The following is an 18933-nucleotide window of genomic DNA, read 5'->3' as shown; positions in this document are numbered from 1 at the left end:
AAACGTTCAAATTAACAATAATTTTGTTAGACCATTTTTAATATTGAAACATTTCTTTTATTAAAACAAAACGTTTTGCGTCATAGTGGCAGCATTGTAGTTTGGGATTATGACAAGCAAACTATGATCGGTTCTCGTTGCTAACCTGAGCGTAGAAGAGCATTTCTTTAGTGAGAGGCCTCACCCTCCAGTCGGCAAGCTGGTACTTCTTATCGAAGTGCAAGTTGCAATAGTGGTGGGCGAGGAAGTCCAACGAATGACGAGGTAGTGACAGCGTGCGAGAGGCAAGGCCTGGTAGACACAATATTACTTATTTGTTCATGTGGATGTTGTAACAGACAAGGTTGGTTATTGTATAGCCCATGAAATCTCTACATGTGTTGAAGTCAACATCCACACGCGATATTATGTTATATGGGTGGCAGCTCAGCATTTTCCAACGACGACATATATGGTTAAAACAAGTTTCGCATGAAATTTGTGATCAAACTATTCAATAATCTGTAATGTTATTACCAAAAGGTTAGTACGGTACTTTTACGGGAAAAGTACGATGAACGTAAATTTGGTCAAACAACATTTAAAATTACTTCTCTCATCATCATCATCATAATCCATCGTCGGTTTGTTCCCCATTAGTGGGGGTGGCCGATTGTTTCCGCGCAGCAATTGTCTTAATCCCTTTTCTCCATTTCACCCTGTCCCTTGCATCTTCCTCCTTCAGTCCGACTTTTTTTAAACTCATCCTTCACTTGTTGTTTCCACGTTCTTCTTGGACGACCGCGTTTCCTCTTCCCATCCACCTTTAGATCTAGTGCCTTTCTAAGAAAACTTCCTTCCTCCCTCCTTATCACATGTCCATACCATCTTACTCCATTTGCCCTTGCCAGTTGGTCTATGGTCTCTCTCATCTCTAGCATATCCAACAATTCTTCAGTCCTTTTTTCTCTTCTCGTTTTCACCCCACACATTGCTCTCACCATTGACCTTTCCGTTCTTCTCAGGATTGCCAGTTCACTCTCTCTCAATACCCATGTCTCGCTACCATGTAGCATTGCAGGCCGCACACAGCTCCGATATACTTTTCCTTTCATCCTTAGTGAAAATTTTCTGCCATGCACCATTTCCCCACATTCCCTGAACTTTGCCCAGCCCAATCTTGCCCTTGTTGTCACCGCTGCTTCACATCCACCACTTCCATTTATCCGATCACCCAGATAACAGAAGTCTGTCACTGTTTCGATGCCATGGCAGAACTCATCATCATGGCCTTCCACTTCATTCCTTCCTTTACTGCATTTCCCACAAACAAAACACTTCGCCAATCTTGTTGCGGCTCTCTTGACATTAGCACATCTTGCATGTATCCACTTTCCACATTCCTTGCATTGCATTGAATTTCTCATCACTCTCTTGCCACATATTCCACAGGGATCTACTTTGCTCTCAACAACTGTTCCTTCTGCTCCACTCACCATCACTTTTGTTTTTTCAAGATTCACCTTCATACCCTTGGTTTCAAATGCTTCTTTCCATTTCTCAAACTTTCTCTCCATTCCCTCCATACTATTACTTGTCAAGACCAGGTCGTCTGCATACAAAATTTCACTCAATAAGCCCTCCCTCACTCCTTCAGTTACAACGTCAACCACAATAGCAAATATCAGAGGTGACAAAACTGATCCCTGGTGTACACCAACCTTCACAGAAAACTCGTTTGAATAATTTGATCCAACTCTCACTTTTGTTCTTACATCCTCATACATAGACATCACAGCTCTCACTAATACCTCCGGTATACCTCTTTTCCTCATTGCCCATTCCATCACTTTCCTCACTCCACAAAGTAAAAATTTTATAATTGTTGATCCAAACTTTACATGTCAGAACTTCAGTATTCAGACTACAGGTTAAACGTGTGCTCGCTCGAGTGGGTTGAGGCAAGCTGCTTGCTTGGAAAAGTCAACATTGAAACGAGTGGACTCAGTAAACAGAAGGGGAAAGCTGGTGTGGAATCGGAAACTAGAGGACCGGTCACTACGGGGTGATTGACGTATTTATTTCTACTGGAAAAAGAGTTCAGCAATTCCTTTACAAGGAATTGCAGCAACGTTGCAGAAGAAAATACATGCACAAAAAAAGCTCACTGGCCTAAGATGAAGTGTTACATCTGGATTAAACTTATAACGGAATGTTAAACGTGCTTTGGTGGGGCTGGTGCATTAACAACACTGTCTTAGCAAAGTCAAAGCAAAACAATATTTCTTTCACCATTCATTTGTGTGGTAATGGTTTGATAAAACTTTCTGTAAAGTGTCAAAAGAAATAGTACTGCAAAAAACGCCTTCAACTGAGGAAACAAAAGCTTTTAACCGGAACAAGAGCAAAGAAAACGAACCTGTATCGAACATGTTGACCACGTAGACGCCAAAATCTCTCTGCAACCAAACGATGTCAGAGTCGGCGCCATGGAAGACTTTGACTACCTCGGTGTTGGTGAACACCTCATTGAGGACGTGGAGGTGCGATCGGAGAGCGAGGGTGTCCACAATGTAGTCGTGCTCCCTTGTGGACAGCTACATCAACATGGGTTGGGATGAAGAACAAAGTTACATGTTTGAAGAATTATACATTTACACAAACTGTGTCTGCAACCAGAGAGTATTAAAACTATTCTGGTAAAAAAGTGGTCGATTAAATACGGCAATCCAGTAACATATAAAATTTTACAAAAAAATGCTCAACAAGCACTTTAACCTGTTACACGTCAATGTAAAATTTATTCTATTTGCTTATAGCTCAGAAATATTAACAATTCGATTAAAGCAGGAAGCACCTCAAGCGGGTGAGGTTACAGCGAATCCACGTGTAGTTTAAGGTTGAGTGTATTCCCTACATTTTTAACCAAAATAAAAATGCTAGGCTAATTAATTGTGGCTACTAGCTAATAATATATTCGGATGTGAAATCTTCAGTAAGCTGGACAAAACTAATTGTTCAGTGGTATGGATATAATATGTTTCTAACATAACTAAACACCAACTAATGTCAATGTTTTGATTGAAGTGAACAAAGTCAAGAGGCACAAATTGTCTATCACTTCAGATACTTTTAAAGCCTCTCAACTTGATTGCCATGGTCTCAACTTTAAATAATGGTTGAATTTATTGATAATAGAAATGTCATTATCTGTCCAACGAGTTTAAATAAAAGAATAATGTGCAATTGTGCAATGTGCATTGATAGTTAAATCTAGAAGCCATGAAATAGCAACACAAAATAAACATAGCTTCCAAGAAAAAGAGTTACGGTGATTTCTAAACATAAAAAAGCGAATAATTCAAGGGGTGAGGCTGAACAATTTAGTGAGAATTAAACTGCAAGTGTGCCTGGAAAGGATACTTTTAGGGTGTCGTGGCAATGTGGCAGGATGACTCATACAACAGGCAGGGTCTGAATAGAAGATACACAAAATAAAGGCTACTGGGATATCGAAGATTAAAATAGACCAGTCACAAATTGCTGCGCCTTGCAACGGCTCGTCCTGGGAAGAAGATGGTGGTGAAGACAGAAACTGCATCCAAAATGACATAACACATTAAGCATGGACATTTCCGTGAAAAAATATGAAAAGGCTACGTGAGAAAACTATGAGAAACGGGTAAATATAATCGCATCTCTCATAAAAAAAAAACAAAAAAAAAACAGATGATGATGAGCGTACCTGCATGAGGCAAGTTATTCCTTGAAAGGATCGATATGAATGGTGCTCAAGATCTACAGCCAGCTCCTTTGCTTGACGAAGGTCGGACATCAGTTGGTCCAGTTCGGAAACAGTGGAGATGAACATGCAGTCGTCTTGGCTTTGTTCAGATGGCCTGTTGAATTAAAGTAACAGAATAATAGGATAATTCTTGTTGACATAATTTTCTATGCCGGAGATGTTTCATCGATTTCGGAGTATATTTGGGGAGTTATATTTCGGAGTATATTTGAATCCGATGTTGTTTTTTATCGAATTGGTTCTAGTTTGAGATATGTTCAAATTTTAGGTTCAAAAATGATAAAAATTACGAGTTTGTATATATTTTGTTCACAAACTCAAAAAGCCGCTTGATACCAGTTTAACCAAGTTAGTGCTCTGTCAAGCACCTCACCTACAATGCCTCTGCCTCGGAGAACTGTAGGCTATGGTCTACAGCAGTGGTTCCCAACTCGTCTTTAAGGCGACCCATTTAAAAAAAAATTCAGTTCGGTAAAATCTTGCGACCCAAGCAAATTGTCATAATATTTTAAAAGCCACACAAGATTGTGTTGCAAACAAACAGCACTACAAAAGCAGTAACTTTTTCCGACAAAATTATGTTTATCAAATCACTAATGAGATAGCTGTGCTGGCTTGCTGTCAGTGAGTTTTTGAAATCGAGGCGTTATTTTTCTTAGGCATGGCCGCATGTCGGCTTTAACTTCCAGCCGGTTTCGCTGTTCAGTTTTCAATACACACATGGCGCTAAATCCAATCTTAGAAAGCTAAGTTGTTGCAAATGAAATCTGTTTTTGAATCCCTAATTGTGAAACTGTGGGATACACTTTGTACATGAAAGCCTAAAAGTGGATGTTTGCAGAATCCTTGGGGTATTTGTCTTTGAAGGACGCAAAAGAAATACGGTTTGCTACTTCTGTCGTTATGTCCATAAACTGTTCTGCAACATGGATGGAAAGTTGAGGCAGATCTTTTCCAACAAAAGGATCAATTTATCCTATCATTTTGGTCATTAAGTGTTAGAGATTCTCCATAGTAATGCGCAAACTTTTTGGCAAACTGTTCCAGGTGTCTAATTATCGTTTGCTTAATATCAACTTCATTGCCACAGATATATTGCGTTAGCTGAGGAAATATATCGTACTCATCTCTGCTAACATAACTTTTCCAGAATATGAGTTTTTTGTGGTAAGCAGAAACTTTTGCGGCACGATCAATCACCGAATCACACAGTTCTGTTGCCTCAGGAAGATAGCAATCTCCTCTCGCAAATTACAAACTCGATTCAGGACACGACCTCGTGACAACTATCGCACTTCTGTGTGCAACAGGAATGCTTGATAATAATCAGAATCCACAAAGACGAAAACAAATGCCGACTTGGTGGTCTTGCTTTGATGAAGTTTACACACTTCACATCATTCAACACTTCGTGCAGCTCTTGAGACAGCTTTTTTACAGCAAAGGCCTCTCTGTGGAGAAAGCAATAAGTCCATACAGCACTTGGGGCTTTGTCTTTGATGCGTTTTACCACACCAGACGATGCGTGGTCCAACGTGTGGAAAACTTTGTCATAGTTTGTCCGACATAGGCTAGCGTTCGTGACATATAGTGCACGTTACGATATATATCCTGTAACTTTGTCAAGTTAATTTATGTTTGAGACTGAAATTTTTGTTGGGTTTACATTTAATAATAATAATAACAATAATAGTCGGCTGCAGTGCATAGCCGAGTGGTGAGAGCCCTAGAACTGCAATCGAAAGGGCGCCGCTTCGACACCGCTCAAGAGCATAGCTTACAGCTGTGTCTTTGGCAGGACACTTAAAGGCATGCCTGAAAGTGGACACGAAGATTGGCTTCCTTGCCTTCCCGTCCACTTAATCTAAAGCTTCAACCACCGGGTGTAAGCCTGGATACGACAAACAAAACAAAACAATAATAAAAGCGAAAATTGTTAAAACTTCTTGCACTACGATCATGCCACAAAGCTTTCCGATGTCTCGACAAGAAACGCTTCATGACTTGTGTTTATATTTTCCAGTTTTGTGATCAATCTCATCACGTTTTAAATTTTTTTATTGTTATTTTTTTCTCGCTAGATACAATATGCCTGAAAAACAAGCGACCCAAAAAAATTATCAGGCGACCCAACTTTGGGTCGCGACCCATGAGTTGGGAACCACTGGTCTACAGTACAAGAAGATGGTACAGTAGATACTAAGGTTACATTTGCGATAACGACACAATATGTGATTGTGACGTAACAATACGAGTTTTTCGCACGCAATGAAATGGCGGCCGAAACAATAATGCTAAAAAATCATATGAAGTTTGATAGGCATCTTCAGATGTTTTTGAGCAATTTTAGAATGAATTTTACCTTTCTATGTAAAAAATATGTACTGTAATTGTTAATTATTTTAAAGTTTAAAACTTCATCGTGTGTGAGACCCTTGATCTATGGCATCTATGGTATCTACTAGTGATGCAAGCCGCGCCGCGCCGCGTACGCGGCCGCTTTTGACTTTTTCGCCGCGTGCCGCGCCGCGCCGCGTGGAAGGTTGAAATGACAAAGCCGCGCCGCGCCGCTTGCCGCGTAAACTTTCAAGAAATTAATTTTTCGTAAACGTAAACTTTCAAGAAATTAAACTTTCGTAAACGTAAACTTTCAACTTTTCAAGAATCAGCTATGAAACTTCAAATTTAAATTGGAAACACGGATCAGTTATTTTTCCCTTCGGAAACCCTAAGATGGAAAGCTATGCAAATGCAAATTGCAAATGGCTTGCAGTTGACAGGGTTTTAGGGCTTGCTTGTCAGGGAAGCTGTACGAATGTTTTTGGTTAGTAGCCTAGCTGATAAGCTCAGTTACCAGGCTATAGGCCTAGCGCAACTACCGCATTATTTACTATATCAGTTAGCCCAGTGAGTTCAGGCTATAAGTTTTACTCTTGTGTGTGTAGTTCATATAGCCACTGGCATTATAATTGCATTATTGCTTACAAAAAGTGTTCAAAAGTCCTGATACTGGATCCAGGAACATTCTATTTGTCTTAGTTTGTATTATGTCTTAGAACTTAGATGCATTGCTGATAAGAGAATATGATCTGGTTAGCCTGGCCAATTAGTGCACAACTGTATTGGTACTAGGTTACCAGTTATATGCCATGGATGCTTTTTCCTACAATTGACTTTCTAAACAATAACTCGTTAAAATATTTTTTTTTAATTTTGTAATTTGCGGTGTGCGGTGCGGTGCAGTGTCAAAGTTCCAGATAAATTGCGGTGTGCGGTGCGGTGCGCGGATAGATGAGTCAGTTGCGGTGCGGTGTGCGGATAAAAATTTTGGGTTCGCTGCATCTCTAGTATCTACTATCTATATATACCAGTTAGTTGATGGGAAAACTGAACATTAAACGAACTATCACAGAAACACAAGTATGAAGTGGTGTTGCGTCCACCGTCCAGCCCAACATCTGCTGGTGATCCTGTTTGCTACAATAAACATACTTCCGCAGAGCAAGCCAAAAAACATCGTAGCATCATCACACCAGCCAATATATATTTTGTAACGATGTAATAGGCAGCATGCCACTCCACTTACTTTATAGGATCAACCTTTTCCAACTGTGCAGGTATGGGCTCCCACACCGACAATTCATATTGATAAGGATGGCGGTAGATAGAGAGGTCTTCTTGTTTCAAGTTGCGCGCTTGTCGAATTAAACTTGCTATAGCTGGAGCTGTTTCAGATTTGTTGTCTGAAGAACCGATGAAGGTTACACAAAACATGTAAAAGCATTTTTTTATTATCAATTTATAAAAAGTTTCACAATGAAGTTGAATCAATTTTGGATGCACTGAAAAGGGCAGTTGAGATGGTACAGAGCAACGGTGGGCAAACTGCGGCTCGTCAACATAAATTTTGTGGCTCTTGTATTGAATCGTAATATTACAAAAAAATTAAGATTATACATTATAAATATGTTATCTCGTGCTGTCAACCAAGCAGTGGCATACCTAGGATATGGCAGGCATGGCTCGAGCCATGGGCGCCACATTGCTAGCGATAGCGCGAAAATCGGTTGATAGCGCGAAAATCGGTTGGTAAAAATTAAAATTTGTTACTTACACTTTCTTCAAAATCTAATTTGCACAATACAATGATCAAAAAGGAGTCTCTCGTTTGTTAAACAATGGAATTGTGAAGTTGCTAAAGCAACATTGTGCCTCTTCTGGCTCATTTTCTGTTCAGTCAGCAACAATTGGAAGTTTAATAAAGTCGCTAAGCAGCGATTAGTTGAAGCTTAGAAGTAGCACCAGAACTTACTTATTCATTTTTATAAGAATTTATAACTTTGTAAAATCAAACATCGTGCAACCTTGACAAATGAACACCAGCTAACCCTCGAACGCCATTTGAGATAATCGTCATACAACGAGAAGAAGTACATCAGCATTAAAATTTTTTTTCTTAAGGTCTCTAGGATTGGTAGTCTGAGTAGTGAGTAGGCTAATTCACTGCATTTTAGTGCACAATTGACATCATGCACCAAAATGCTGCACAATTCATATTGTTTCATTCAAACGGTTGTCATTAGACCTACAACTTCAGCTATTATAGATTTATACCTGACGCAGATAAATCGATTTCCAGCAAAGCTTTGGGCAAAGGCCTCAGCGAATTTGGCTTGATCCTTATCTTGGGAACAAACGGCGTGTTTGTGTTGTCAATTCGATCCTTAAACTTCAGCTGGGGCCGAAGGATGTTGTGTGCATGAAACAATCTAAACAAAAATCAAATACTGTAATTAATAACATACTTGGTCAAGCTTGCAACAACACATTCTCCAATTTTATCCTTAGTTCTGCAAACAAATATCTCACAGAATTTTTCAAAAGTCCAAGAGCATTGCAAAATACAACAAACTGATATTTCTATGGTGTAGCTGGCAATGGCATGACGTCCAAAAGTTTACTGATAGGTTCAATATACACAATTCTCTTGGAAACATGAATTCTAACTTTTTTAACAGTTAGAGAATCTACTTGTTGATTTCAAATGGTTTATATGTTACAAACAACGTTTTAACCTCATCCAAAAGTTAATGAGCAAACAAAAGAATAATATAACAGGCATTTTAAACAATATCAAATTGAAAAAATAATTACCAATTACGATTTTTATGTAACACATGGAGTATGCACATTCAATCACAACATTTGCAATTTGCATATCCGCTCATCAATGTTCGATTAAAGAGAAACCACTGACATATACACAAAGCTTAGCCATCATAATTAACTTCAGCTTTAGCAGCTGATCTTTCAATATTAGAGCACTTAGAACAGGTTTATTGACTGTGCAGTGCTGTACCTACTTGAACGTTTTGCTTTTCCCGTGCTTGTTTGTCTTATTCCAGGATGAGACAACAGCCACTGGATTAGCAGGACTTCCCTCAGAGTTGCTGAAGTGTAAACAAAGGATTCAATGCGCCAGACTAGTACAAGTAAAATCGGAGCAAAAGCCATACTTCACTTAGGGTTTTATAATTTGGTACTTTGTAAAATTTATAGGTTCACTGCAGAAAACTGCTTATCTCTACTGTAATGTCAATACGTATGCAAAGTTAGCACATGCATTAAATCAAATCGGCTAAAGCATATTACAGTACGTCAAAAATTATTTCTGAACAAACCAACTTTAATAGAAGACAGTGAATTTATAGTTGGCACATGTATTACATGGCTTCTATTGTACTCACTTGACTATAACTATAAGTGACAAAAAGTTGTATTTTAAGCTTCCACCATTTCAAAATAAACATCAGGTGTACTATGAAAACACAGTGGATGATACAAGGGTCTGCTACTATTCGGTGAGTCTGATTCGGTGAGTCCGATTCGGGAGTTCCTAACCTCTAACCCTAACCCCTAACCCTAAAACGGCAATGATAATTAGGCTACGGTACCCGATAATTTAAAAAAAAATTGAAAAAATCCCCCGTTAAGGGATCGGACTCACCGAAACGGGCCATTCCGGGATGATACAGTAATCAGTCCTTGAAATTAGCGACGGCACACGGCAATTGCCGTGGTAAATGCCGCCGCAAACATCATAATGACCATTCTGCTACCGCAATAAAAATGCCGTCGCAAAATGAGCATTTAATTCGGACAAAAATTGTTCAAAATTTCTTCCTGTTTGATTTACTCGCAGCGGGAGTTTAATCAGCAGAAACATCGCACCAAGACCTCACCTCGGACTATTTTACTTGCTGTGAACACTCACACAGTCTTCAAAATTAGCATATTTTTACTTCGCAAAAACGTTGACGAGGCTAAACGGCAAAAGTTGAAATTGCCTCGACAATTGCTGTGAACGTTTATTACGAAAAAATTGTACCAAAACATGTAAAACGAGAAAAGAAAAAAAATAATCGAATAGTCTATTCTAATACAACCGCAATGTTTGATTTGTTGTGATGTAATAATACCAAAAGTAGCGATAAAGCGATCAACGCGATACGCACGCTGTTATGGTAATTCACGTTATAACTCATTGGGGGGGGAAAGTAAGTTAACTTTGGGTTGATTCACCGTTCGAGTCAGCACAAATCGATTTAATTTTCCCGGCTAGTTATATCGCGTAACAACAATGCCCAATAAGAAATTTAGATTTGTTTTACATTAATTCGACTTCGACATCTAGCGACGTTAAATTATCATGAAATAACGTTAATTGCTCAATCAGGTACCGATAACAAATCAATAGCTCCCTGCGAGAAGATTGCCTCGATTTACGTATACAGTACACTAACATAATTTCGGCACAATTAGGATACTGCAAGCAACACAAAGTCTGTTGGATAAAAAACTAGTCAGAATCGGAATCATCGGAGGATGAAGTTGTCGCGTCGTCACTGGAATACTTGAAGACGCAAAACTGCCCGTTCATGAACGCGCGATGCCATATGATCAGAAGCATTACTTTTCTTTACTGCTAAAGAACCATTTATCCAATTTTGTACCACTTTTTATATTCGCAACGACACCAGTCAAAAATAAGCATTCGATGAAAGAATAACTTTTGCGTAACAATTAAGCCAGTATTTATAAGGTTGCAAACTTTTTACAGTTCACATTCACAAGAGCATTGTCAGCGCATAAAATAGCGTGCGTGATGCTCTGGGCTACCGCCGTGTGACACACGATGAAGAAGAAGCGCGTAAAATTTCGTTTGATTAAAGCATAGGGCAATTGCCGCCGCAATCCAAAGTTTGTTGATTTGGCGACGGCAATGTTTTTGCCGTCGTAGATAGAAGCTAATTTCGAGGGCTGCAGTATACACAATACACAGTAACACCATTTTAGTAGATAAACGAAATAAGATTTTTACTCTATATTAATCTTTATATCTTGTGTCAGCTTCTTTCCCTCACAGATATCCAACAAAGCAGATACTCGTTCCAGCATGCCATCATTGCACTCCACCAGCCGGTCCATGTAGTCGTCTACATCACCAAGATCTTGATTGCTTGAAGATGCAAAGTTATCCTGATGATACAAAACAATTCTATTGTTCACTTTAGTATATATATATATATATACATATATATACACAAGACAATGAACTGGAATTAAATGACCAGCACAATTATACATATGACTTTCTTCATATCAAGTGCAGTGACTATAATATTCACTAAAAACCTTAACAGCCTGTTTCACCCTTGTTGGGATCATCAAAAGGTTGTATTTAAATAGAATAAAATTTCAATTCAGTTCACAAAAACTGCTCTTTGTAAACATTTGATGACTGTCAACTACAAAATTAACAGGACAAAATAGAAAAGGTCTACCATATATACTCGAGTATAGGCCGACCTCATGGGGTCTGCTACTATTCGGTGAGTTCCTAACCTCTAACCCAAACCCCTAAAACGGCAATGATATATAATTAGGCTACGGTACCCGATAATTTAAAAAAAAAATTGAAAAATTCACCGAATAGGGATCGGACTCACCGAATTGGACTCACCGAAACGGGCCATTCCGGACCTCACGTATATATAAGTCAACCCTTACTTTTTTTTGCTGAAAATCGATAACATTTTTATTCTCTCGTATAAAAATCGACTAGCTTATTCCTGGCACTGCCATTTGGTGATTCATTTAAGTACTATTGGCATTGACATACAGTGACAAAATGTTAAAGTAGAGCAACTTAAGCTGCCCAACCAACACGGTGTTACTAACAGCCAATGAACCACAAGCACAAAACAGAAACATCACAGTTGGCTACTAGTAAATTGTCACCAAGTAATATTTATGACAATAAAAAGTAAACCAGATAAATAATACATGGAATTCACGAATGAAGTCATGAAATCTTGCATTGTAAGATCAATTATGATTAAACAGAACGAATTGTTTTGTTGTCAGAACAAGTATCTTGTAAAGAGCAACGTTTAACAGTAACCTGCTTTTGTTGAATTGTGTGATGTTTTCGGCCCAAAAATCTAATAGCCTGTGACTGTAAATGTTGAGAACTGCAAAGCGGTAATATTTATGTTGGCAACCAAGACTGTTTAAACATCTTTTCTTTTATCAGTTTTTTATTTAATTCTCGCATATTACTTGTAACTTTATGTGTCATGTTACCATAACAACAATGTTATGGTAATGTTTATCGCACATTTTGCTGGCCTAGTTTTGTTTGAAATCAATGGCTTTGATCTTTCTTTCAAAGTGGCACTTTTCCAGAGTCTGTTTTAACCTGAACGCTCACATGGCAAATTATATATACTTTTAATGTGGGGGTCACTAGACATGCTTTTTAAATGTCTGCAAACATTGACTCAACGCAAAAATGATAAAATTCAAAAAAGTTATTTGAAATGTCCTTGTCAATTTTACAAAATTGATCATTAAGGTTTAAGAAATTCAATGCTATTATTAAACAAACTGTTTCATGCTTTTCTCGGTGCTGGTTAAGCATCGGCCGCCTTGGTCAGTGACGTCATTAAAATGTGTGACGTCATGCAAAAAAACGCAACTACTTTTAGGAAGGGTGCAAAAACGCGGAATAGAAGTAAAAGCGGAAAGGCTATTGAAGGCTAAATATTTGTAGTGAATAGTTCCTCCTAGCTTTCTCATTTCTGCTCGGATTTTAACAATTTTCCTATCGTTAGAAAGCATGATGCCTCATCTACCCGAATGGATTAATTGCCAGTCTAAAGTAGGCATTACATTTATGTAGCGCTAACTTAAACTTTACTATTTTGTACCAATTCTTAGCAATTCAATTTTTAAAATAAAATTATCAAACCAACACAAATTAAAAGAGTATGTCTTGCTTTATTCATATGTTAACTTTCACATTTATATCTAATCAACAAAACGAGCAATCGTTGTTCAAACGTAACCGCTCGACGAAGCTTTTTTCCAATGCATTTTTCAAGGCGATTCGATCGTGGTTCAGTATAAGCCGCCCACGGTTTGCAGTGATCGGTGAATACTGCCTCCACCAAATGTGTTGTAGCTTTCTCATTTCTGCGCGGATTTGAGAAATTTTACCATCGTTGGAAAGCACGATACTGCATCTATCCGATTTATATGGTTGCAAGTTTAAAGTATGCATTATATTGATCTAGCGCTAACTTAAACTTTACTATTTTGTACCAATTCTCAGCAATTCAATTTTTACAATAAAAATATCAAGCCAACACAAATTAAAAGAGTATGTCTTGGTTTATTCATATGTTAACTTTCACATTTATATCTAATCAACAAAACGAGCAATCGTTGTTCAAACGTAACCGCTCGACGAAGCTTTTTTCCAATGCATTTTTCAAGGCGATTCGATCGTGGTTCAGTATAAGCCGCCCACAGTTTGCTGTGATCGGTGAATATTGCCTCCACCAAATGTGTTGTAGCTTTCTCATTTCTGCTCGGATTTGAGAAATTTTACCATCGTTGGAAAGCACGATACTGCATCTATCCGAATTAATTAATTGCAAGTTTAAAGTAGGCATTATATTGATCTAGCGCTAACTTAAACTTTACTATTTTGTACCAATTCTCAGCAATTCAATTTTTACAACAAAAATACCAAACCAACACAAATTAAAAGTTTATGTCTTGCTTTATTAATCTAACAACTTTCACGTTTATATGTTATCTACAAAACGAGAAATCGTTGTTCAAACGTAACCGCTCGACGAAGCTTTTTTCCAATGCATTTTTCAAGGCGATTCGATCGTGGTTCAGTATGAGCCGCCCACAGTTTGCTGTGATCGATGAATACTGCCTCCACCAAATATGCTGTAGCTTTCTCATTTCTGCTCGGATTTGAGCAATTTTACTATCGTTGGATGGCATTATGCTTCATCTACTCAAATGGATTAATTACCAATCTAAAGTAGGCATTATATTTATGTAGCGTTAACTTAAACTTTACTATTTTGTACCAATTCTCCGCAATTCATTTTTTACAATAAAAATACCAAACCAACACAAATTAAAAGAGTATGTCTTGGTTTATTCATATGTTAACTTTCACATTTATATCTAATCCACAAAACGAGCAATCGTTGTTCAAACGTAACCGCTCGACGAAGCTTTTTTCCAATGCATTTTTCAAGGCAATTCGATCGTGGTTCAGTATGAGCCGCCCACAGTTTGCTGTGATCGATGAATACTGCCTCCACCAAATATGCTGTAGCTTTCTCATTTCTGCTCGGATTTGAGCAATTTTACTGTCGTTGGATGGCATTATGCTTCATCTACTCAAATGGATTAATTACCAATCTAAAGTAGGCATTATATTTATTAGGGTGGCTCTTAAAATTGAGTTTTTGAATTTTGCTTGGGACACCCTTTCAAATGGTGAGGTTGCCAGAAAAAATAACTTTTGCAAAATTTTTTTTAATTTGAAGTTGATTTAGAGGTGGCCCTCCCCCCCTAAAGTTCTGTGCCCTCCCTCGAAATACCAAATCTGCGTATCTCGAAAACCACTTGAGCTAGAGATACAGTTATTGTGTTAAAAGATGCAGAAAACATGGTTTTCTATCTGCTTTCTGAACATTGAATGCATCTATCTTGAGTAGAAAAGCAGTTATTTAGAAAAAACGCATTTGACCAAATCTTGATTTTACAACCTTTTTTGTGACCACGAAACCGTCTACAAAATTTGTTTTTTTTGTCTTAATTTTTGCACCTTAGAGGGAACACTGGTAACGATATTCATTTCAAAATGTAATTCTGGTCAGTACTGGAAGAAGCAATATTATCGACAATATTTTACATATTGCCTTGCGTATCGTGACAGGATGTCTGCGACCTACACCATCGGACAATTTCCCTGTCCTTGCAGGCAACCAACCAGCTGAGTTTCGTCGCAAAGAACCATCCTGTCTCTTTCTCGTCGCACTACGAACCCCAACCACTTGCTCCACTCAAGTCTCTACGAGTCTGTGAGTGAGCAATCGAGCATCCTCGGCAACTGAAATCGAGACACCCATTTGTATGTAACGCACAACTCCTGATGAAAACCGCTGAAGACCAATCTATCAGCGCGGCTACCTGGGAGGACAACAAATGGAGCTCAGAGTAGAAGAAGAACTCCTCAAGACTCTAAAGTTGTATCTCCGACACCAGCCCCCATCCAACCGGAATGCATAATTTGCCAAGGAAGGCCTGGGTGCATCTCAACCGCCTACGTACTGGAGTCAGACTATTCCGCTCCAACATGCACAAATGGGGGATGGCTCCATCCGCATTCCGCAATCTGTGAGTGTGGCAAAGAGGAACAAACCACAGATCACACCATCTGTAACTGCGCCAAATGGTGTGTGACTGTGCGTGGTCTGCTTGAACTGGACGACGAATCAATGGACGAATCAAAGGATTGCTGCTCGACACCTGCTCAAGCATCTAAACGGCATCACCACTGCCCAAGAGTGGTAAAAGACAGAGCCCTTGACCCCTGGAGTAACAAAGAAGGTTTAAATGAAGAAGAATCGACATTCGACAATATTGTTCTTGTTGGAATTTGGAAACAGTTTCCTGTGTTCAGTAACAACTTGCAAAAGAAACTGAAGTTGGTACTCATCTTCAGTTAAGATTTTGTTAAAATCCTGGATTAGACTTAGAGCAACTCCTCTCTCTGCTCTGTCATTCACTACTGAAAGTCTCTTCGCCATGTGTAAAGCTTGAATAAATGCACCATCTTCAGTCCAATGAGCAGGATGACAGGATCCTTTGAAAGTATAATTATTACTTCATCTTCACCCAACAGCCGAAGAAGCCATTTTGAATTAGAGGTGCAATACTGTTCTAGACCCTTATTGCTAAGAAACGCAGCTACTTTGATGCTTGGTCTCCTTGGTGGACGTTCTCCTGTTTCATCTAACATGGTTGCCACCATTAGCTTTTTACTTTCCACAGACAATCGAGAATCAAACAAGGCTAGTCCAACTATTTCTTCGGACAGATACCATAAATGCAGACCAAGCTTTTTGCATAAATCGCCTTCGCCATCCAACAAGTGCGATGCATAGCACCTGAAGCTTGAAAGCGGATTCCACGCTCAGGAGTTTCTCCAAGGAATGTGATAAAAAACGGGCATTTTAGCTATGCATGAACGCATAAAAGTTTAGGAATACTTATTTTGTTTATTGATTTACCAGTTTTACAGGTTAGTTTATGAACTTTGTTGATTAAATAGCTTGGGCCACAATACTTGTTTAGCACTGTTTTGTGCTAGAATACCGAAAACAGGTTTTTTCTAAATAACTGCTTTTCTACTCAAGATAGACGCAATCACTGTTCAGAAAGCAGATAGGAAATCATGCTTTCTGCATCTTTTGACACAAAAACCGTATCTCTAGCTCAAGCAGTTTTTGAGATATGCAGATTTGGTATTTTGGAGGAGGGCGCAAAACTTTAGGGGGGGAGGGCCACCTCTAAATCAATTTCAAATTCAAAAATTTTTTGCAGGAGTTATTTTTTCTGACAACCTCACCTTTTAAAAGGGTGTCCCACACAAAATTCAAATTTTTTTCATTTTTTGCCAAATAAGAGCCACCCTAATATTTATGTAGCGCTAACTTAAACTTTACTATATTGCACCAATTCTCAGCAATTCAATTTTTTAAATAAAAATACCAAACCAACACAAATTAAAAGCGGAATGGCCTGTTTCGGTGAGTCCGATTCGGTGAGTCCGATTCGGTTAGTCCGATTCGGTGAGTCCGATCCCTTAACGGGGGATTTTTTCAACTTTTTTTTAAAATTATCGGGTACCATAGCCTAATTATCATTGCCGTTTTAGGGTTAGGGGTTAAGGGTTTGGGTTAGGGGTTAGAAGTTAGTAACTCACCGAATCGGACTCACCGAATAGTAGCAGACCCAATTAAAAGAGTATGTCTTGCTTTATTAACCTAACAACTTTCACGTTTATATGTTATCTACAAAACAAGCAATCGTTGTTCAAACGTAACCGCTCGACGAAGCTTTTTTCCAATGCATTTTTCAAGGCGATTCGATCTTGGTTCAGTATGAGCCGCCCACAGTTTGCTGTGATCGATGAATACTGCCTCCACCAAATATGCTGTAGCTTTCTCATTTCTGCTCGGATTTGAGCAATTTTACTATCGTTGGATGGCATTATGCTTCATCTACTCAAATGGATTAATTACCAATCTAAAGTAGGCATTATATTTATGTAGCGCTAACTTAAACTTTACTATATTGCACCAATTCTCCGCAATTCATTTTTTACAATAAAAATACCAAACCAACACAAATTAAAAGAGTATGTCTTGGTTTATTCATATGTTAACTTTCACATTTATATCTAATCCACAAAACGAGCAATCGTTGTTCAAACGTAACCGCTCGACGAAGCTTTTTTTCAATGCATTTTTCAAGGCGATTCGATCGTGGTTGAGTATGAGCCGCCCACAGTTTGCTGTGATCGATGAATACTGCCTCCACCAAATATGCTGTAGCTTTCTCATTTCTGCTCGGATTTTAACAATTTTACCATCGTTGGAAAGCACGATACTGCATCTATCCGAATTAATTGGTTGCATGTTCAAGGTATAGCCTACAGTACATTTATCTAACGCTAATTTAAACTTTACTATTATAACATCAATTACTCCAAAAGTGATATGACATTTGGACAACACCATGAACTCCAAACAGACTTAAGCAATGATATCCATAAGCAGACAATAGGCAAAAAGTGTTTACTAATTCCCTTTAACTGTGTCTTGCTTGAACATTTTTAATTATTCCAGACATGTTGGATCAATGTGCTTGGCCTGCGCAGTTTTTGAATTCAAGATTCAGTTGGACAAGCAAAAATAGTAGGCTACACATTTAGCCAAACGCAGCAGCACCACTTTTCAAGATTAAACAATAGAAACCCTTTAATGCTGCAAAAATCAGTAGTCTTAACAGCATCAAATTTTACGTCTTGAAGCAGTTTAACATCGCCTATCTTAATACGAGAAGTAGAATGGGTTGACTTTGGTCCAGTTATGAGACACCGCTTAGTTTAATTTTGCAATGGTTCTGGGAGTCTTAGATATATTGGCAAAACTCGCTCTTTTAATGCAGTTTCGTTTAAAATAAGACAAACTTTGTTTTAGAGATATAGAAACTGAAAGCATTATTCTCAATCTCGTGACGTCACACGCGTGCCAAAGGGAGGGTTGTAAACGCCCCCCCCCCCCCTGGCTACGCCACTGTGTTGTACATTGCAGGTAGGTCATCTATGCCAGTGGTTCTCAGCCGGGAATCCGCGGACCCCAAGGGGTCTTGGAGCGATTTCAGAGGGTGCGTGAAAGTTTCCGAGTTTGCAGCATGATTGATAAATTACGAAATTTAAAAGTAGGATGTGCTTTATTTGTGTATTACCGTGATTCTCAAACTGTAGCCAACCTCGCGACGTTCTGGTGCGTCGTTTGAAATTTCAAACAACATCGTAAGAAGGTTTGGTTTCCTGACTATTCAAAAGCTCTTTTTAGGGCTACCAAAACAGCCCTTTTTAGGGCTACTCAACAATACAAAGAGTAGTCCATGTTGTGCGAATTTTACACTTAAAAACGACAAAGCTTTCACAGCCATAACAGAGAAATTGTTTCGTTTGTTTG

General features: G+C 38.6%; 1 protein-coding gene across 1 annotated transcript in view; it reads right to left on the bottom strand.

The window, feature by feature from the left end:
- Positions 1–18933, bottom strand: part of LOC145779210 (exosome complex component 10-like) — a 34345-nt gene that overhangs the window by 3219 nt on the left and 12193 nt on the right. Inside the window, exons 2-8 of the mRNA XM_082590746.1 lie at positions 11166–11323; positions 9148–9234; positions 8399–8553; positions 7371–7527; positions 3725–3878; positions 2399–2576; positions 146–291 (exon numbers count right to left, since the gene is read on the bottom strand). Coding sequence (XP_082446872.1) covers positions 146–291; positions 2399–2576; positions 3725–3878; positions 7371–7527; positions 8399–8553; positions 9148–9234; positions 11166–11323 — 1035 coding nt within the window. The remainder of the gene's footprint in view (positions 1–145; positions 292–2398; positions 2577–3724; positions 3879–7370; positions 7528–8398; positions 8554–9147; positions 9235–11165; positions 11324–18933) is intronic.

This window comes from Aplidium turbinatum, chromosome 11 (assembly GCF_918807975.1).
Source record: "Aplidium turbinatum chromosome 11, kaAplTurb1.1, whole genome shotgun sequence".
In the NCBI taxonomy this organism is placed as follows: Eukaryota; Metazoa; Chordata; class Ascidiacea; order Aplousobranchia; family Polyclinidae; genus Aplidium; species Aplidium turbinatum.
Note: the sequence above shows the minus strand (reverse complement) of the source record. Positions and strands in the feature narration are given on the sequence as shown.